Source organism: Schistocerca cancellata, chromosome 1 (genome assembly GCF_023864275.1).
Source record: "Schistocerca cancellata isolate TAMUIC-IGC-003103 chromosome 1, iqSchCanc2.1, whole genome shotgun sequence".
Taxonomy (NCBI): domain Eukaryota; kingdom Metazoa; phylum Arthropoda; class Insecta; order Orthoptera; family Acrididae; genus Schistocerca; species Schistocerca cancellata.
In genome coordinates, this window is record NC_064626.1 from 1,048,072,256 (window position 1) to 1,048,089,191 (window position 16,936).

Below are 16,936 nucleotides of genomic sequence, written 5' to 3' on the forward strand. Positions count from 1 at the left end.
GTGTCAGTGAGAAGTACCTTATGGGTTTTGATGAGTGAGTTTGCAAGTGCCAAAATATGTGACATATACGACTGAATCTTTTGATTGCATTGACTTATAACCTTAAATTTTTTACTCTGCCAAGGGGCCATAGAGTTTAGTACCATGACATAAATTTGAACTTGATACACCAATCTACTTGAAAGAAAAAGAAGTCTTATAAGATGAACAGCCAGACAGGCAGCTAAAAAATGACAAAAAAATATATGTATTGTGTGATCTAATAACAAATTAAGAATTTTTGGATTTTTTCCTGTACTTGTACTGTGAAACCTTGCTGCTTGCCACACTGCACAATTCTAGGTCAACAGAAAGGACCCTATAGATTTGAATTTTCAAGTATCAAAGAGTTACAGATGCAAAAGTAGGGCACAAAAACTAAAAATATCATTTAGCACACTCTCAGTAGTATCACAGTACTTTCAGTAACATGTACTATGAACTGTTCTGTGGCAACCACAAAAAATTTTAAATACAAGTTTCATTAATTTTTGTTAATTTTAACTCTCAGCATACTTTTTTAAAGAAATATTAGCATGTAAGTAAAGCCCTAAAGCTGAAAATATTGTATATGACATCACTGGAAAAAGTGACATCTACTACTAATACTTCACTTCTTGTGTTAAGTTTAACTGAAAAATTTCTCTTCTCTGGTAAAAGAAGTAATTAAAAACATTATTTTTTAAGAGTTTTAAAATATAAAAAACTAATTAGATTTCAGTATTTTCAAAATGTGTACCTAAAGTACTCCCCCCACCCTTTGTATTGTGAGGATTAATCTAAACTGTACAGAAATTTCCTAGGACCTATGTCACCTAAATTTTTTTCAATTAACCAATTTGTGGTAGCAATCAGCATGTTTTCATTAATTTTTGAATAAGGTTTTGACGTGCAAAATTCTATATAATTAGAGAATACTGAAGAAAAACAATATTACGAAGGAGTGAAAAGTGAGAGATTGGTCAAGAACATAGGCCTACATCGGCCTTAGAAAGACACTGGCTAAGATAATGAAAGGATTCTGATATGACAGAAACTTTTGGTTCATACTCTTGAAAAGAAATAGATATTGTCTAGGTTATTCAGTATCAATTCAGAAGTAATCCAGTAACATAATTAGAACTCTCTCTCTCTCTCTCTCTCTCTCTCTCTCTCTCTCTCCCTCCCCCCCCCCCCCCCCCCCCCTCTCTCCCTTTCTTTCTCGTATGTAAAAGTTTGACCTAATCTACATAATGTTTAAATATTACCTTGTGGTGAAGCTTCCAAACATAATAGTTCAGTGAGTGTAGGCAAACAACGCAGAAATACAAGCTCATGGCTGTGAGATAGATGTAAGCTGTTTAGAAGTTGTAAGGCTTCCATGGCTTAACTGGGATGCCTGCATACGTTTTACTGAATGTAGTGGCGAGCTCACTTTTCTCTTTAATCCAGCAAAGATGCCACTGGTGCTTAAAAAGAGAAGAGCAAAATTTCATATCAAGGGTAAAAAGTGTAATTAAAGTATTAATTTATGTACTGAATGTAGTTTTCACCCTGTATGGTATTAGAAGTCTATTGTAAATTTCAGAAAACTGTGTGAAAGTAATGTATTAATGAAGTTGTTTTTTAAACAAAAAATAAAAAAGGCTGTCTGTACAGTTAGTTGGTGTATTTCTGTCACAACCTTTTGTTTAAGAATATCCAACATTTCCAAAAATAGTTTCAGGTATACTGGAAACAGCTTAAGAATAGTGTAGTATTTTTATTTCTGCTGCATATCAACTTCCTCTGTACCCCATGTGTCCAAACATATAGCAAGAATTCATTACCACATATCCTTGTAGCACTTCTTCTTGTATGTTTGCTTTCAAGACCAGATTGGCCTTTGGAATACACAGCATGTTATTTGACTGTACTTGTCAAGAATATAATACTTATCTTAGTGCATTTGATACATGGGATGACCTAGATGCAACAGTAAATCATCATGAAATAGCAATTTTCAATCCATGCCCAGTACATGCTATTACTATGTCATTTGCAGTGGATACTTTGCCACAAAGTGAATGTGTTTCTTCTGGAACAGATCTTAAGCTGTACATAAGCCTTTCTCTGACGATCTGTTATTCTGCAAAATGATTCGAAGGAACATAATCATGGATTTTGGAAGAAAGTTGGGGGTGGAGGAGGAGGAGGAGGAGGGGTTAGCAGCAGCAGAGTGAGACTTTATGTTGCCCTTCGAGCTGTTCTGAGGTAGATAGAATGGCTGTGAAAGCCAGAAATTGTTTTTGTGCCCTAATCTAGCACATTGATTCAGTAAGTCTCGTTCCCCAGAAGTGAATCATTTCAGTATGCATTGTAGAGCCAAAATGATTGTAGCACACAGTTCACCAAGTAAAAGAAAACTATAAGATTACCTGCTCCCATCTATATACAGTTTCTGATTATTCATAAAGTGAATGAGCTGAGAGTGGGAAATGTTATCTATTCTTTGGTAAGTATTTCAGTGATGATAAATAGAGAAAATGGATGGTGTTTTGGTTTTCATTATGAGTATTGCCACCATTTGTCTTTATGTACACAAATTTGACAAAAAATCATATACTTTCATTTTGTTAGATTGATTACAAAACGAAGTATGAGGGTAATGTTGGTATTTCAATGGTTTGTAGAGTTTGGCCAGTTGAATAATAGTCTTGAGAGTTGCAGAGAAATGTAGCATTATAATTACATGAAATTATTTTGTTATATTAACACCAAGAATTTTATTAAAAGTAATTGTTGTAAGTGATGATTAACGTGTTGAAGTTTAACTTTCTGTCAATAAGATTTTAAACCAAAGAGAGACAGTAATAAGCTCAAAAAGAAGTAACATATTTGCATGAACAGTGGGCTCTTGTTTTTTTTAGGATAGGTACAAGCCAATGGTGCAGGGTAGTGATTTCATCCATCTTTGTTTTGAAGCTGCTCAGATGATTATTTTACAGGCTCTCTAATGTACTCGGGCGAATTTTGTCAACTATATATGACTACTGCAGCTGTCTTTCTTACCTTAAAATGATGACAAACTAATTTTTGATAATCATTTGCAGAAGAGAGTGTAGCATCTGGACTGGAATCAGATATAGAAGACAATGATTCTGATTTGGACACTAAGAAAATACCAATACTTCCAACATCTCTATCAGCATATGACACGTCCATTGACAAAAATCTGCCTGATACAGTAACATTATTGACAACACCTGCTGGCGCCAAAGTATATCTGATTGGCACTGCACACTTCAGTGTGGAAAGTCAGGAAGATGTCTCGAAGGTAAACTACATCTTTTGTGAAATTCAATCTTTCTTTTTTTCTGTCCTTGTCATAATTATCAGAATATGTTACAGTTACACATTTCACTGTTAATTTGTTTTAATTTTTGGCTAATAAGGATTTGTTTATACTGTAGATAATAAGAGCTGTGCAGCCCCACATCGTTCTAGTGGAATTATGTAGAGCACGTGTCAATATTTTACAGTTGGATGAGAAGACTATTTTAGAAGAAGCTAAAAATATAAATTTTGGTAAGATATTCTTTTCCGCAGTATGCAGGACTTTACTATTACTGTGGAAAACACTTTCCAAAAATTACTCTTATTCTTTTTTTCCCTTCATAAATTAATACACTCACCCTAGATTAAATGCTTTTCGCCTTTCTTCTTTAAAACTGGGGGTGGTGATCTAAATATTCTCTGTAATTGTGATGCCAGAATCCATCTGCAACCATTTACGCACAGAAGTAACTGACAAATAAAAGTAAGTATCCGATGTGCAGAATCTTCTGCATTTACAGTATTAAAAGTGTATAAAGTTGACACGTGTGTACACACCTCCAATTGTGAATAATAGTGGGGCAGTATCTCACTGTTCTGGAAGGGTGTTCACATGTTTGCAAAGCTTTCCCAGTGCTTTAAAAGTAGTTTTTGTGCCTTAAAATATTTATGAAGTTGGCACAATTCAAATTCTGCTTCTACTTATACTGAGATTGTTAAATTGCCTGCTGTACCATCTAGAGATTGTTAAATTGCTTGCTGTACCATCTTTGAAAGTGAAGATAATTGTTCTTAAAGACAAATGTAATATTGCTTTGCTTTTCTTTTCTTTTAGAGATTGTTAAATTGCTTGCTGTACCATCTTTGAAAGTGAAGGTAATTGTTCTTAAAGACAAATGTAATATTGCTTTTCTTTTCTTTTTCCTGTTTCTTTGCGTAAATACATGCAACTATACAAAATTTCTTCAAATTGTTTTTCTTCTTTGTCCAAACATCATAATTAAATTGTATGTAGCTGTAACAGATATTAATATTAAATTAAACAGTGGAAAATCCAGGATGGAATGTAACAGTATTATGAAACGGATAGTTGCTACTCACCACATAGTGGAGATGCTGAGTCGGAGTTATAGAAACAACAAAAGGACTGTCAAAAGTGAGCTTTCAGCCAACAAGGTCTATGTTGAAAATAGACAACAAAACACACACACACACACACACACACACACACACACACACACACACAGGCAGCCAGCTGATGCCAAACTGCCTTCTGGCAGTCAGTCAGTCAGAAGGCACTCTGGCTTCAGCTGCCACAGATTGTGGTCAGATGTGTGTGTGTGTGTGTGTGTGTGTGTGTGTGTGTGTGTGTGTCTTTTCAACAAAGGCCTTGTTGGCTGAAAGCTCACTTCCGACAGTCTTTTTGTTGTGCCTATCTGCAACTCAGCATCCCCCTTATATGGTGAGTAGCAACTATCCTTTTCGAGATATAAATGCTATTGTTTTTAATGTACACAATGACATGAAGTGTTTAGTGAAGTCATGTGGTTATAAACACAAATTATTGACTGTAATAAATACTCACAAGGAGGGGATTAAAACAATTTTAAAATAGTTCAACCCGTCTTCTTTCAAAGAAGGAAGGAAAAAAATGTTGCTGGATAGAAGGTAAATGACTTAGTCCAACAAATTGTTTTGCAACAACCAGAAAAGGCACTGTTATAGGGTTTCCTCATGTAATAACTGTTTGAAAGGCTCTCGGGTATATTGTTGTATGCTGTTGTGGAAACTACACAGTTTTTCAGCAAATAAGTAGTTCATCATCTTCAGGTCCTCTAATGAATAGGCAGTTCCTTGCACATTTTGACTGGGCCCCTCTGATTGGTGGAAGGTGACACTATTCATGGTGCTCCAATATATTTACGCTCGATGCCAACCATAGCTGTGTAACAGTGTTGTGTGCCGTTACAATAAGTAGCCATTGTGAACATAGTGTTGTTCTGTGTGCATTGTTGTGTATAGTGATTGCTAATATTATTTACAAAAATGAGCAAGCTTCTGCGTCACTTCTGCAATGCATCAGTCCATTACATGTTCATTTCTTTTCTAAGCTATGAGCTGGCTGCTCTGGGAAAAGTAAACTGGGCTTGTCTCAGTAGCCAGTGGACTACGAGCTGATAGCAACCTTCTGCTCCCAGAATCCTCCACTAAGGGCCAAGTAAAAGTGTGCAATCAGTATTACTTCAGTTGAAAAGTGCAGGAAGAGAAGAGAGGCTGTAAGATCATCATGTAAAATGTGATGTTAACTTCCAGAACCCTCTTCTGCAGAAACAGACTACAAATCACATTGTGATATCAGACTGCTGTCAGTGGTTCCTGTGAAATCCAGTTCTTGTCGATTAAATAATTCACCATACATATTTTGACCACTTCTGTAACCCCCCTGTGGGTCCGGGTGTTAGAATAGGCCCGAGGTATGCCTGACTGTCGTAAGAGGCGACTAAAAGGAGTCTCACACTTTTTGGCCCTATGAGTTCAGGTCCCATTCTATGGTTTGACCTGTCACTTCTGAAATTCTACAGAAGTGCGAGCCATATGAGGAGGGACGCCTTACGTGGTGCACTATTGCCCTTAGATTCAATCTCCTGAATCTCTTGTCGCGGCTTTGCATCTCCACCTGCGATTCAACTATTTGGGTGAGGACACTTCCCAGGGTATGTCATCATCCATTGTCTCCTGTCCTCTTTCGCCTCCATGACAATATAGGATTTCTCTGCACCCAATATCTAACACAGTAGCCAGTCTGTTGTGATGGGGCCTTCATGTACCCATTTGGTGGTAGCCCCATGACAACACGTGGATCGCACTGCTGATGCCTGAGCTGTAAACCACCCACATACTGCCTGTCTTCCTGGGGCATCAGGACTCCCGGCAATGGCCATCATGCCAGTTGGCCTTTGTTGTCGCTGGGTGGGATCCATGGGGAGAGCCCCTGGTTGGAGAGGGTGGCATCAGGGCGGATGACCCACAATGTAGCAAACTGTCATCTCTTGCTGTTGACTGCATGGCACCAGCAACCTCTAAGAAGGACAAGATAGAATACAATGCTGATAGGTATGACCCTAAATCGTTTCCCTCCCTCCCTACGCCATGGGAGGAATGTAGAGCTACAGAATGGAGAGAGCCATATTCGCCTCAGTTTTTAGTCTGTAGCAGAACCGACCTGGACTCTTTTCTACCGACGAAGCTTCAGTTTTTCGTTGAATGCCTTGAGGATATGTTTGGAGGAGTGACAGCGTTGTCCAAGATGCGAAACAGCGCATTCTTGATTCAGACAGCATCCCCAGCCCACTCCCGAATGTTACTCGCCTGTGACAAGCTGGGTGATATTCCTGTTTCCATCACTCCCCATAAAAGATTCAACATGGTCTAGGGGATTATTTTCCATAGTGACCTCTTGCAGTCTGACAATGAGCTCCGTGCCAATTTAGAACGACGGGGTGTTCATTTCATCCGGTGCATTTACAGGGGACATAAAGACAACAGGTTTGCTACTGGTGCCTTCATCTTGGCCTTTGAGGGTATTCATTGCCTGAAAAGGTCAATGTGATGGTTTACCGCTGTGACGTTAAACCATAATCCCTCCCCCAATGCGGTGCTTTAAGCGCTGCAAGTTCGGGCACATATCTTCCCGCTGCACTTCCAGCACCACATGTAGAGACTGCAGATGTCCACTGCACCCAGATTCTGCATGTGCGCCACCTCCCACTCGCATCAACTGTGGAGAACACCACTCCCCTTGCTCGCCCAACTGCCCAGTTCTCCAAAAGGAGCGGAGAATTATGGAATACAAGACCCTGGACTGGTTGACTTACACAGAGGCTAAACGTAAATTCGAAAGATTACACCCCATTCAGTTGATGTCGGCATATGCTTCAGCTACATCACCATCGCCGTCCCAAGTGCCAGTGGTTCCTCACTCTATGCTACGAATAGTGGCCCCTCTGGGCCACCAGAATACATCCACTCCCTTGGTGGTAGGGGGCAAATCTTCCTCCGGTGCTCCCAAAGCACCTACTTCAGGAGAAAGTCCCCCCACCCCCCCAAATGCAGGGGACATTTGTTCCCTCCCCCCTACCAGAGAAGCAACAGCCTCCTCCGGCTCCTGTTGTGCGGGAAGGGTCCCTTGGGGCCCTCTCTTCCAAGGTCTCCACTAATGCCATGGTGGACACTTGCCAGTTGGCTCAAGGAGCCAAAAGCTGCTGGATGAAGAGCTTCACTGTCTTGCTTCATGCATGAAGCTGCTTCAGAGAAATATTCCCAGCAAGCCCCTAAAGAGAAGCAAGAGAGCAAGCAAACTAAGAAGTAGTCTGCTAAGAAACAGGACCCTCTGCTGGCCCCAACACCACCACTCCCTATCAATTCTGCATCTGAGGATGCAGTAGAGATATTAGTGTCTCCTGTGGACCTGGATCTCACTAACGCCTCATCCACCATAGAAATGGCTATAAATACTCAGTTGGAGGCAGTAGGTGACCCTGAGGCATAACCTGCTTCCTTGCACGCCTCATGTCTTCCCACCCTCATGATAACGTCATCCTCCAGTGCAATTGCTGTAGTTTTTTCCACCACCTGGCTGAGCTACGGCAACTATTAAGCTTCACACCTGCTTTTTGCATTGCCCTCCAGGAAACCTGGTTCTTGGCAATGTGGAACCCTGTCCTCCACGGCTATAAGGGATACTACAGGAACCTGTAGCAACTATAATTGAGTGTTAGGTGGAGTTTGTGTCTATGTCCTGAACTCAGTATGCAGTAAACATGTGCCCCTTCAAACCCCTCTTGAAGCTGTGGCTGTCAGGGCAAGGACAATGCAGGAAATAACTGTCTGCGATGTACATCTTCCTCCCGATGGTGTACTACCGCTGAATGCATTGGCTGCACTGATTGATCAAGACCCTAGACCTTTCCCACTTTTGGGAGATGTTAACACTCATAACCCCTTGTGAAGTGGTACAGTTCTTACCGGCCGAGGCAGAGATGTCAAAAATTTACTGTCACAACTCGACCTCTGCCTTTTAAATACTGGGGCTGCCACACATTTCAGTGTGGCACATAGCACATATTCGGCCATTGATGGCTCAGTTTGCAGTCCTGGTCTTGTTCCATCTATCCACTGGAGAACACATGATTCCCTGTGTGGTAGTGACCACTTCCCCATCTTCCTGTTACTGCCCTGGTGTCAAGCCCACAGGTACCTGCCCAGGTGGGCTTTAAACAAGGCGGATGGGAAACTTTCACCTCTGCTGTCACCATTGAATCTCCTGCACATGGTAAGATCAATGTGGTGGTTGAGCAGGTTACTACAGAGATCGTTTATATGGCGGAAAACATGATCCCTCATTCTTAAGGGTGCCCCCGGCGAAAGACAGTCCCTTGGTGGTCGACAGAAGTCGCCGTAGCAATTAAGGAGTGTCGGCGAGCTCTACAGCGGCATAAGCGGCACCCTTCCCTGGAGCACATCATAGCCTTTAACGGCTCCATGCCTGCATTCGCCAACTTATCAAACAACGGAAGCAGGAGTGCTGGGAGAGATACGTCTCAACCATCGGGTGCCATACGTCACCTTCCCAAGTCTGGGCAAAGATCAAACGCCTTCTCAGGTACCAGACCCCAACAGGTGTTCCTGATGTTACCATAAATGGCGTGTTATCTACCGATACAAATGCGTTTGCCAAGCACTTTGCTTGAGCCTTTGCATCAGACAATTACCCCCAGCCTTTTGCACTCTCAGACTGAGGCTGGAAGGGAACATCCTCTCGTTCACTACATGCCACAGTGAATCCTATGACACCCCGCTTACAGAGTGGGAGCTCCTCAGTGCCCTTGCACATTGCCCCGATACAGCTCCTGGGCCTGATTGGATCCACAGCCGGATTATTAAGTATCTCCCACCTGACTACAAGTGACATCTCGTCATCTTCAACACTATCTGGTGCAATGGCGTCTTTCCATCGCAATGGTGGGAGAGCACCATCATTCCGGTACTCAAACCCAGTAAAAACCCACTTGTTGTGGATAGCTATTGGCACATCAGCCTCACCAACGTTCTTTGTAAGCTGCTGGAACGTATGATATGTCGTCGGTTGGGTTGGGTACTGTAGTCACATGGCCTACTGGTTTCATGTCATGGTGGCTTCCGCCAGGGTCACTCTACCATTGATAATCTTGTGTCCCTCGAGTCTGCCATTCAAACATCATATCCTTGCCACATTGTATGAGTGTGGTCTTCGGGGCCTGCACCCGATGTTTATCCAAAATAAATGTCGCTCCGTATTTTCCGTGTCCAAGTTGGTGCCTCCCATAGTTCCATCCACATCCAGGAGAATGGAGTCCCGCAGGGCTCTGTATTGAGAGTCTCTCTATTTTTAGTGGCCATTAATGGTCTAGCAGCAGCTGTAGGGCCCTCTGTTTACCTTCTCTGTATGCAGATGACTTCTGCATTTTGTACTGCTGCTCGAGTACTGGTGTTGCTGAGCATCACCTACAGGGAGCCACCCACAATTTGCAGTCATGGGCTCTAGCCCACGGCCTCCTGTTTTCAGCCGCAAAGTTGTGTGTCATGCACTTCTGTCTGCATTGTACCGTTCATCCGGACCCAGAACATTACCTTCATGACGATCCCCTCACTGTAGTGGAGACTATTGATTCTTAGGACTGGTTTTTGACACTCGATTGACTTGGCTTCCTCACCTTTGTTAGCTTAAGCAGAAGTGCTGGCAGCACCTCAATGCCCTCCGCCACCTGAGCAACACCAATTGGGGTGCATATCGCTCTATGCTGCTGTGGCTCTACAGAGAACTTGTCCAATTCCGAATTGACATTGGGAGTGTGGTTTATGGTTTGGGATTGCCCTCAGCATTGCATTTACTCCACCCTCTGCACCACTGCGGGGTTTGACTAGTGACAGGAGCTTTTAAGACAAGTCCGGTGACCAGCGTACTGGTGGATGTTGTGGTACCTCCGTTGCAGATCAGATGTGCACAACTGCTCGCCAGCTATGCAGCACACATTCATAGTTCTCCTGAGCATCCAAATTACCGTCTCCTTTTCCGCCCACAACAGTCCATCTCCCGCATCGGCAGCCCAGGTCATGGCTAACAATTGCGGTTCGCGTGCGGTCCCTTCTCACCTAACTGGAGTACTTCCCTTTACCACCTATGCTTGCGGTCCGTTCATGTACGCCTCCATGGTGTACGCCTCGGCCTAAGCTTCGTCTGCACCTTTCACGTAGCCCTAAGAACTCCATTAACCCTGCGGCTCTCCGCTGTCACTTCATCTCGATTCTTGACGTGTTCTGTTGCTCTGAAGTGGTTTACACCAACGGCTCGATGGCTGATGGTCGCGTTGACTTTGCCTACGTTCATGGTGGCCATATTGAACAGCATTCCTTACCCGATGGCTTTAGTGTATTCGCTGCAGCACTGGTGGCCATTTCTCATGCACTTCAGTATATCTGTTCATGCCCTGGGTTGTCTTTTCTTTTATGTACTGACTCCTTGAGCAGCCTGAAAGCTCTGGACGAGTGCTACCCTTCTCATCCTTTGGTAGCGTCCATCCACGCCCTGGAACGGTCCAGTAATTTAGTGGTGTTTATCTCGTCCTTTGGTCATGTCTTAAGCCCAAGAAATGAACTTGCTGACAGGCTGGCCAAACAGGCTACATGGAAACCTCTTCTGGAGATGGGCATCGCCGCAACTGACCTACGTTCGTTATTACGCCGCATGGGAGACGGAATGGCAAAATCTCAGTACGCACAACAAATTGCGAGCCATTAAGGGAACCACGAATGTGTGGAAGTCCTTGATGAGGGCCTCTCGCATGGACTCCGTGGTTCTCTGCCGGCTCCACATTGGCCATGCCTACCTCCTGCTCTCAGTGTCGGTGCAGTGCCCGGTTGACAGTGGCCCATATTCTTCTACTCTGTCCTTCTTAGGCTGCCCTGTGACTTCATCTTCGGTTGCTGGATTCGTTATCATTGATTTTAGCAAACAGCACCTCATCAGCTGATTTGGTTTTACATTTCATCCGTGAGGGTGGGTTTTATCATTCAATCTGAGTTTTAGCGCATGTCATTTGTTCATCTGTGTCCTTCACCCTAGCGCTTTTAGGGTGGAGGTTTTAATGTGTTGCTGGGAGAATGGCTCTTCCTTTTTATTGTCATGGTTCGGCTAGCCACTGTAATTTGCTTCCTTGTTTTATTCTCTTCTCACTGTTCCTTGCATCTCTCTATTCGTTTGTTCCTTTTAGTGTTCGTTGCCTTTCCTTCATTCTTGTGGTCTTTCCTTTCTTTCCGTTTTGTGTTATATCTCGTCTGTTTTATTCTCACACTTGTGGCATTGTTTTATTAGTAACAAGGGACCAATGACCTCGTATTTTGGTCCCTTTCCCCCTCTTTTAAACCAACCACCAACAGTCTCTTAAAAAGATGTTGAGAGCATTTTTATCAGCTTTTTTAAATAGATGTACTTTGTGTTTCTTTTTGATGGTTGTGGGTGTTAAGGTATTCTGCCTAGCAGCAACTGCCTTGTGGTTGCTAATCCCTGTATTTGTCATGATACTCCCTGTTTTTCCAGGATTATTTGTTGCTAAGAGGTCAAGTATGCTTTCGCAAGCATTTTCGCTTCGAGTAGGCTGATGACCTAATTGATCAAAATAATTTTCTGAGAAAGCATTCACTACAGTTTCGGATGACGTTTTATGCCTGCCACTGGCTTTAAACATATAATTTTTCCAGCATATCGAGGATAGATTGAAGTCGCCAACGACTATAATTGTATGAGTGGGGTTCCTGTTTGAAATGAGACTCAAATTTTCTTTGAACTGTTCAGCAACTATATCTTCTGAGTCGGGGGATCGGTAAAATGATCCAATTAATAGTTTATGCCGATTGTCAAGTATAACCTCTACCCATACTATTTCGCAGGAACTATCTACTTTAATTTCACTACAAGGCAAACTACTTCTGACAGCAATAAATACTCCACCATGAACTGTCTTTACTCTATCCTTTCCGAACACTATTAGATCGTTTGAAAAAATTTCAGCTGAACTTATTTCCGGCTTTAGCCGGATTTCTGTTCCTATAACTATTTGAGCTTCAGTGCTTTCAATTAGGGCTTGGAGCTTTGGTTCTTTCCCAACACAGCTACAACAATTTACAACTACAATACCGATCGTTTCTACAACTACTTTACTGTGCTTTACCTGCCCCCTTTTAGACGGATGCCCTTTCTGTGGTTTGCTGAGACCCTCTAACCTAAAAAACCACCCAGTCCCTTTCACACAGCCCCTGCTACCCATGTAGCCGCTTCCTGCATTTAGTGGAAGCGAACCTGGAAACCCACCACCCGATGGTGCAAGTCAAGGAATCTGAGCCTGCATGGTCACACAACTGCCTGAGCCTCTGATTCAGACCCTCCACTTGGCTCTGCACCAAAGGACCACAGTCGGTTCTGTCGACGATGCTGCAGATGGTGGGCTCCACCTTAATCTCGGAAGCAAGACTGGCAGTCTTTACCATTTCCACTAGCCGCCCGAAACCAGAGAAGATCTCTGATCCAAAGTGACACACGTCATTGGTACCGACATGGGTTGTCACCTGCAGTTGGCTGCACCCTGTACTCTTCATGGCATCCAAAAGCACCCTATCCATATCCAGAATGACTTCCCCCCCGTATGCGCACGAAGTTCACACTGGCTTCCTTCCCCTTCTTGGCAGCCATGTTCCTAAGGGGCTCCATTACGCGCCTAACGTTGGAGCTCCCAACTACCAGCAAACCCACCCTTTGTGAATGCCCAGACCTTGCGGGCTGAGAAGCTTCCTCTGGAACAGGGTGGACAACTGCATCTGTCTCAGATACTTCGTCAGTCACAGATAATGCTCGAATGCCCGAAACCTGTTCATCAACTGAACCGGGGAGGCCCTACGATCGGACCCATGAAAAGTCTTTCGCTGCCTGCCAGACTTCGGAATGATCTCCCACACGGCCACGGGTGAGGGGTCAACCTCAGTGCAGGCAGTACCCGGAGCAGTCACAGCAGTGGATCGATCGGGGGACACATGGGTCATGCTCGACATCTCTCGCATCCCTGCATCCGACCCCTCACAGTGATGCTCCTTGGCAACAGCCTCAAGCTGTGTGACAGAAGCCAACACTGCCTGTGAGCGAAGGGTCACCAACTCAGCTTGCATCTGTACACAGCAATCACAGTGCCTATCCATTTCTGAACATACTCTTGTTTGAAACTCATAAAGAAATGTATTAAACAAACGGTGTACTTGCCTTATTAGCAGCAGGAACTCATGGTGCTCTCTCACTGACGGGCTAACCGACACTCTTCGTCTGACTGCAAGCGACATCTCCTCATGATCTTCAACCGGAACTAGTGCAGTGGCATCTTTCCATCACACTGGTGGGAGAGCACCATCATACCAGTGCTCAAACCCAGCAAAAACCCACTTCATATGGATAGCTATTGGCCCATCAGCCTCACCAACGTTCTTTGTAAGCTGCTGGAAAATATGATGCGTCAGAAACGGACATTTTGAGCCCGTTGCTGTGTACAAAAGGCCTTTGTTTAAAGGCCTTTACAAATGTCTGCTTGTGTCTGTGTATATGTGGATGGATATGTGTGTGTGTGCGAGTGTATACCTGTCCTTTTTTCCCCCTAAGGTAAGTCTTTCCGTCCCCGGGATTGGAATGACTCCTTACCCTCTCCCTTAAAACCCCACATCCTTTCGTCTTTCCCTCTCCTTCCCTCTTTCCTGACGAAGCAACCGTTTGTTGCGAAAGCTTGAATTTTGTGTGTATGTTTGTGTGTCTATCGACCTGCCAGCGCTTTTGTTTGGTAAGTCTCATCATCTTTCTCTTTAGATATAAGACCATGATGAAAATGATTTGTTGGTGGATGAGACACGTAGCCAAGTAAGTGTATTGTAATAGACCAAGGACATAATGTGCTGAATTCCAAGAGGTACAAAAGAAGTGCAGTTGATGTCAAATGTATATTATGGCCTGATGGATGTCATCAGAAGCTCCACTAGACAGTTTATGAATACTGTTGTTATGCTTGGGGCAGTTGCAACATTTTGAAATTGTAGTGTAATGCAAAAAAGATCTGAAAACCCACCAAGTGGTGGGGTGTGCTCCATTGGCAGTTGATCATGAACAAAAGTGAAAGTAACTTATTGTGTATAAGTGTGCAGAGAGATCTATTATTGTTTGATTACACTAGTAATGATCAATCACTGGGAACAGTCACAACCTTCAAATATCTGGGAACTGCCTTTCTGATCATTTTTATGTATGATAATCACTTAAAATTAATTATGTGCAAGATACATGGGTGATTGAAATACGTTGGAAGAATACTAAGAAAATGTAATTAATATACAAGCAAGGCAGCTTACAAAACCCTAGTTTTACAGATTCTTTAATACATTTTGCCACTGCAGTATCTTTACCAGTTAGTTATGATTCAAATGTATTTCATCACATATTAAGTACTCATTGCAAATGTATCACAGGAATGTCTGTAAAAAAAATTTAGTGCCAGATAGTAAAAGAGAGGTGTTGCCCATCACACTAATGAAATTCAGAGAATGCATATTTCAAGAAGAGTTGAGCAACATACTACTTACCTCACAAGTAGGTCATAAAATGGCCACGATAATAAAATTAGACATATTGATCTCTTATAAAATATCTTTGCACAATTCATAAATGAAGCAGTAATGGTAGGCTGAATAACATTGGTACCCAATGTACTTGTTGTCACATACTGTAAAGTGCCTTGTAAAAACTGCTCATATGTAATAAGCATTGGAATGATAAGTTGTGAGTTGTTGTTGTTGTGGTCTTCAGTCCTGAGACTGGTTTGATGCAGCTCTCCATGCTACTCTATCCTGTGCAAGCTTCTTCATCTCCCAGTACCTACTGCAACCTACATCCTTCTGAATCTGCTTAGTGTATTCATCTCTTGGTCTCCCCCTACGATTTTTACCCTCCACGCTGCCCTCCAATACTAAATTGGTGATCCCTTGATGCCTCAGAACATGTCCTACCAACCGATCCCTTCTTCTGGTCAAGTTGTGCCACAAACTTCTCTTCTCCCCAATCCTATTCAATACTTCCTCATTAGTAATGTGATCTACCCATCTAATCTTCAGCATTCTTCTGTAGCACCACATTTCGAAAGCTTCTATTCTCTTCTTGTCCAAACTATTTATCGTCCATGTTTCACTTCCATACATGGCTACACTCCATACAAATACTTTCAGAAATGACTTCCTAACACTTAAATCTATACTCAATGTTAACAAATTTCTCTTCTTCAGAAATGCTTTCCTTGCCATTGCCAGTCTACATTTTATATCCTCTCTACTTCGACCATCATCAGTTATTTTGCTCCCCAAATAGCAAAACTCCTTTATTACTTTAAGTGTCTCATTTCCTAATCTAATTCCCTCAGCATCACCCGACTTAATTCGACTACATTCCATTATCCTCGTTTTGCTTTTGTTGATGTTCATCTTATATCCTCCCTTCAAGACACCATCCATTCCGTTCAACTGCTCTTCCAAGTCCTTTGCTGTCTCTGACAGAATTACAATGTCATCGGCGAACCTCAAAGTTTTTATTTCTTCTCCATGGATTTTAATACCTACTCTGAACTTTTCCTTTGTTTTCTTTGTTGCTTGCTCAATATACAGATTGAACAACATGGGGGAGAGGCTACAACCCTGTCTCACTCCCTCCCTTCCCAACCACTGCTTCCCTTTCATGTCCCTCACTCTTATAACTGCCATCTGGTTTCTGTACAAATTGTAAATAGCCCTTCATTCCCTGTATTTTACCCATGCCACCTTCAGAATTTGAAAAAGAGTATTCCAGTCAATGTTGTCAAAAGCTTTCTCTAAGTCTGCAAATGCTGGAAACGTAGGTTTGCCTTTCCTTAATCTATTTTCTAAGATAAGTCGTAGGGTCAGTATTGCCTCAAGTGTTCCAACATTTCTACGGAACCCAAACTGATCTTCCCCGAGGTCAGCTTCGACCAGTTTTTCCATTCGTCTGTAAAGTATTCGTGTTAGTATTTTGCAGCCTTGGCTTATTAAACTGATAGTTCGGTAATTTTCACATATGTCAACACCTGCTTTCTTTGGGATTTGAATTATTGTATTCTTCTTGAAGTGTGAGGGTATTTCGCCTGTCTCATACATCTTGCTCACTAGATGGTAGAGTTTTGTGAGGCCTGGCTCTCCCAAGGCTGTCAGTATTTCCAATGGAGTGTTGTCTATTTCCGGGGCCTTGTTTCGACTTAGGTCTTTCAGTGCTCTGTCAAACTCTTCACATAGTATCATATCTGCTATTTCATCTTCATCTATATTCTCTTCCATTTCTATAATATTGTCCTCAAGAACATCGCCCTTGTATAGACCCTCTATATACTCCTTCCACCTTTCTGATTTCCCTTCTTTCCTTAGAACTGGGTTTCCATCTGAGCTCTTGATATTCATGCAAGTGGTTCTCTTTTCTGCAAAG

General features: G+C 42.7%; 1 protein-coding gene across 2 annotated transcripts in view; it reads left to right on the forward strand.

The window, feature by feature from the left end:
- Nucleotides 1-16,936, forward strand: part of LOC126090361 (traB domain-containing protein) — a 125,244-nt gene that overhangs the window by 42,279 nt on the left and 66,029 nt on the right. The window contains exons 1-3 of one of the 2 annotated variants that reach the window (XM_049906982.1): nucleotides 1,386-1,521; nucleotides 3,111-3,334; nucleotides 3,471-3,585. In XM_049906982.1, coding sequence (XP_049762939.1) covers nucleotides 1,476-1,521; nucleotides 3,111-3,334; nucleotides 3,471-3,585 — 385 coding nt within the window. In that variant the 5' untranslated portion in view covers nucleotides 1,386-1,475. Of the gene's footprint in view, nucleotides 1-1,385; nucleotides 1,522-3,110; nucleotides 3,335-3,470; nucleotides 3,586-16,936 lie in introns of those variants that run through there. The other variant, XM_049906981.1, reaches the window with a different exon arrangement.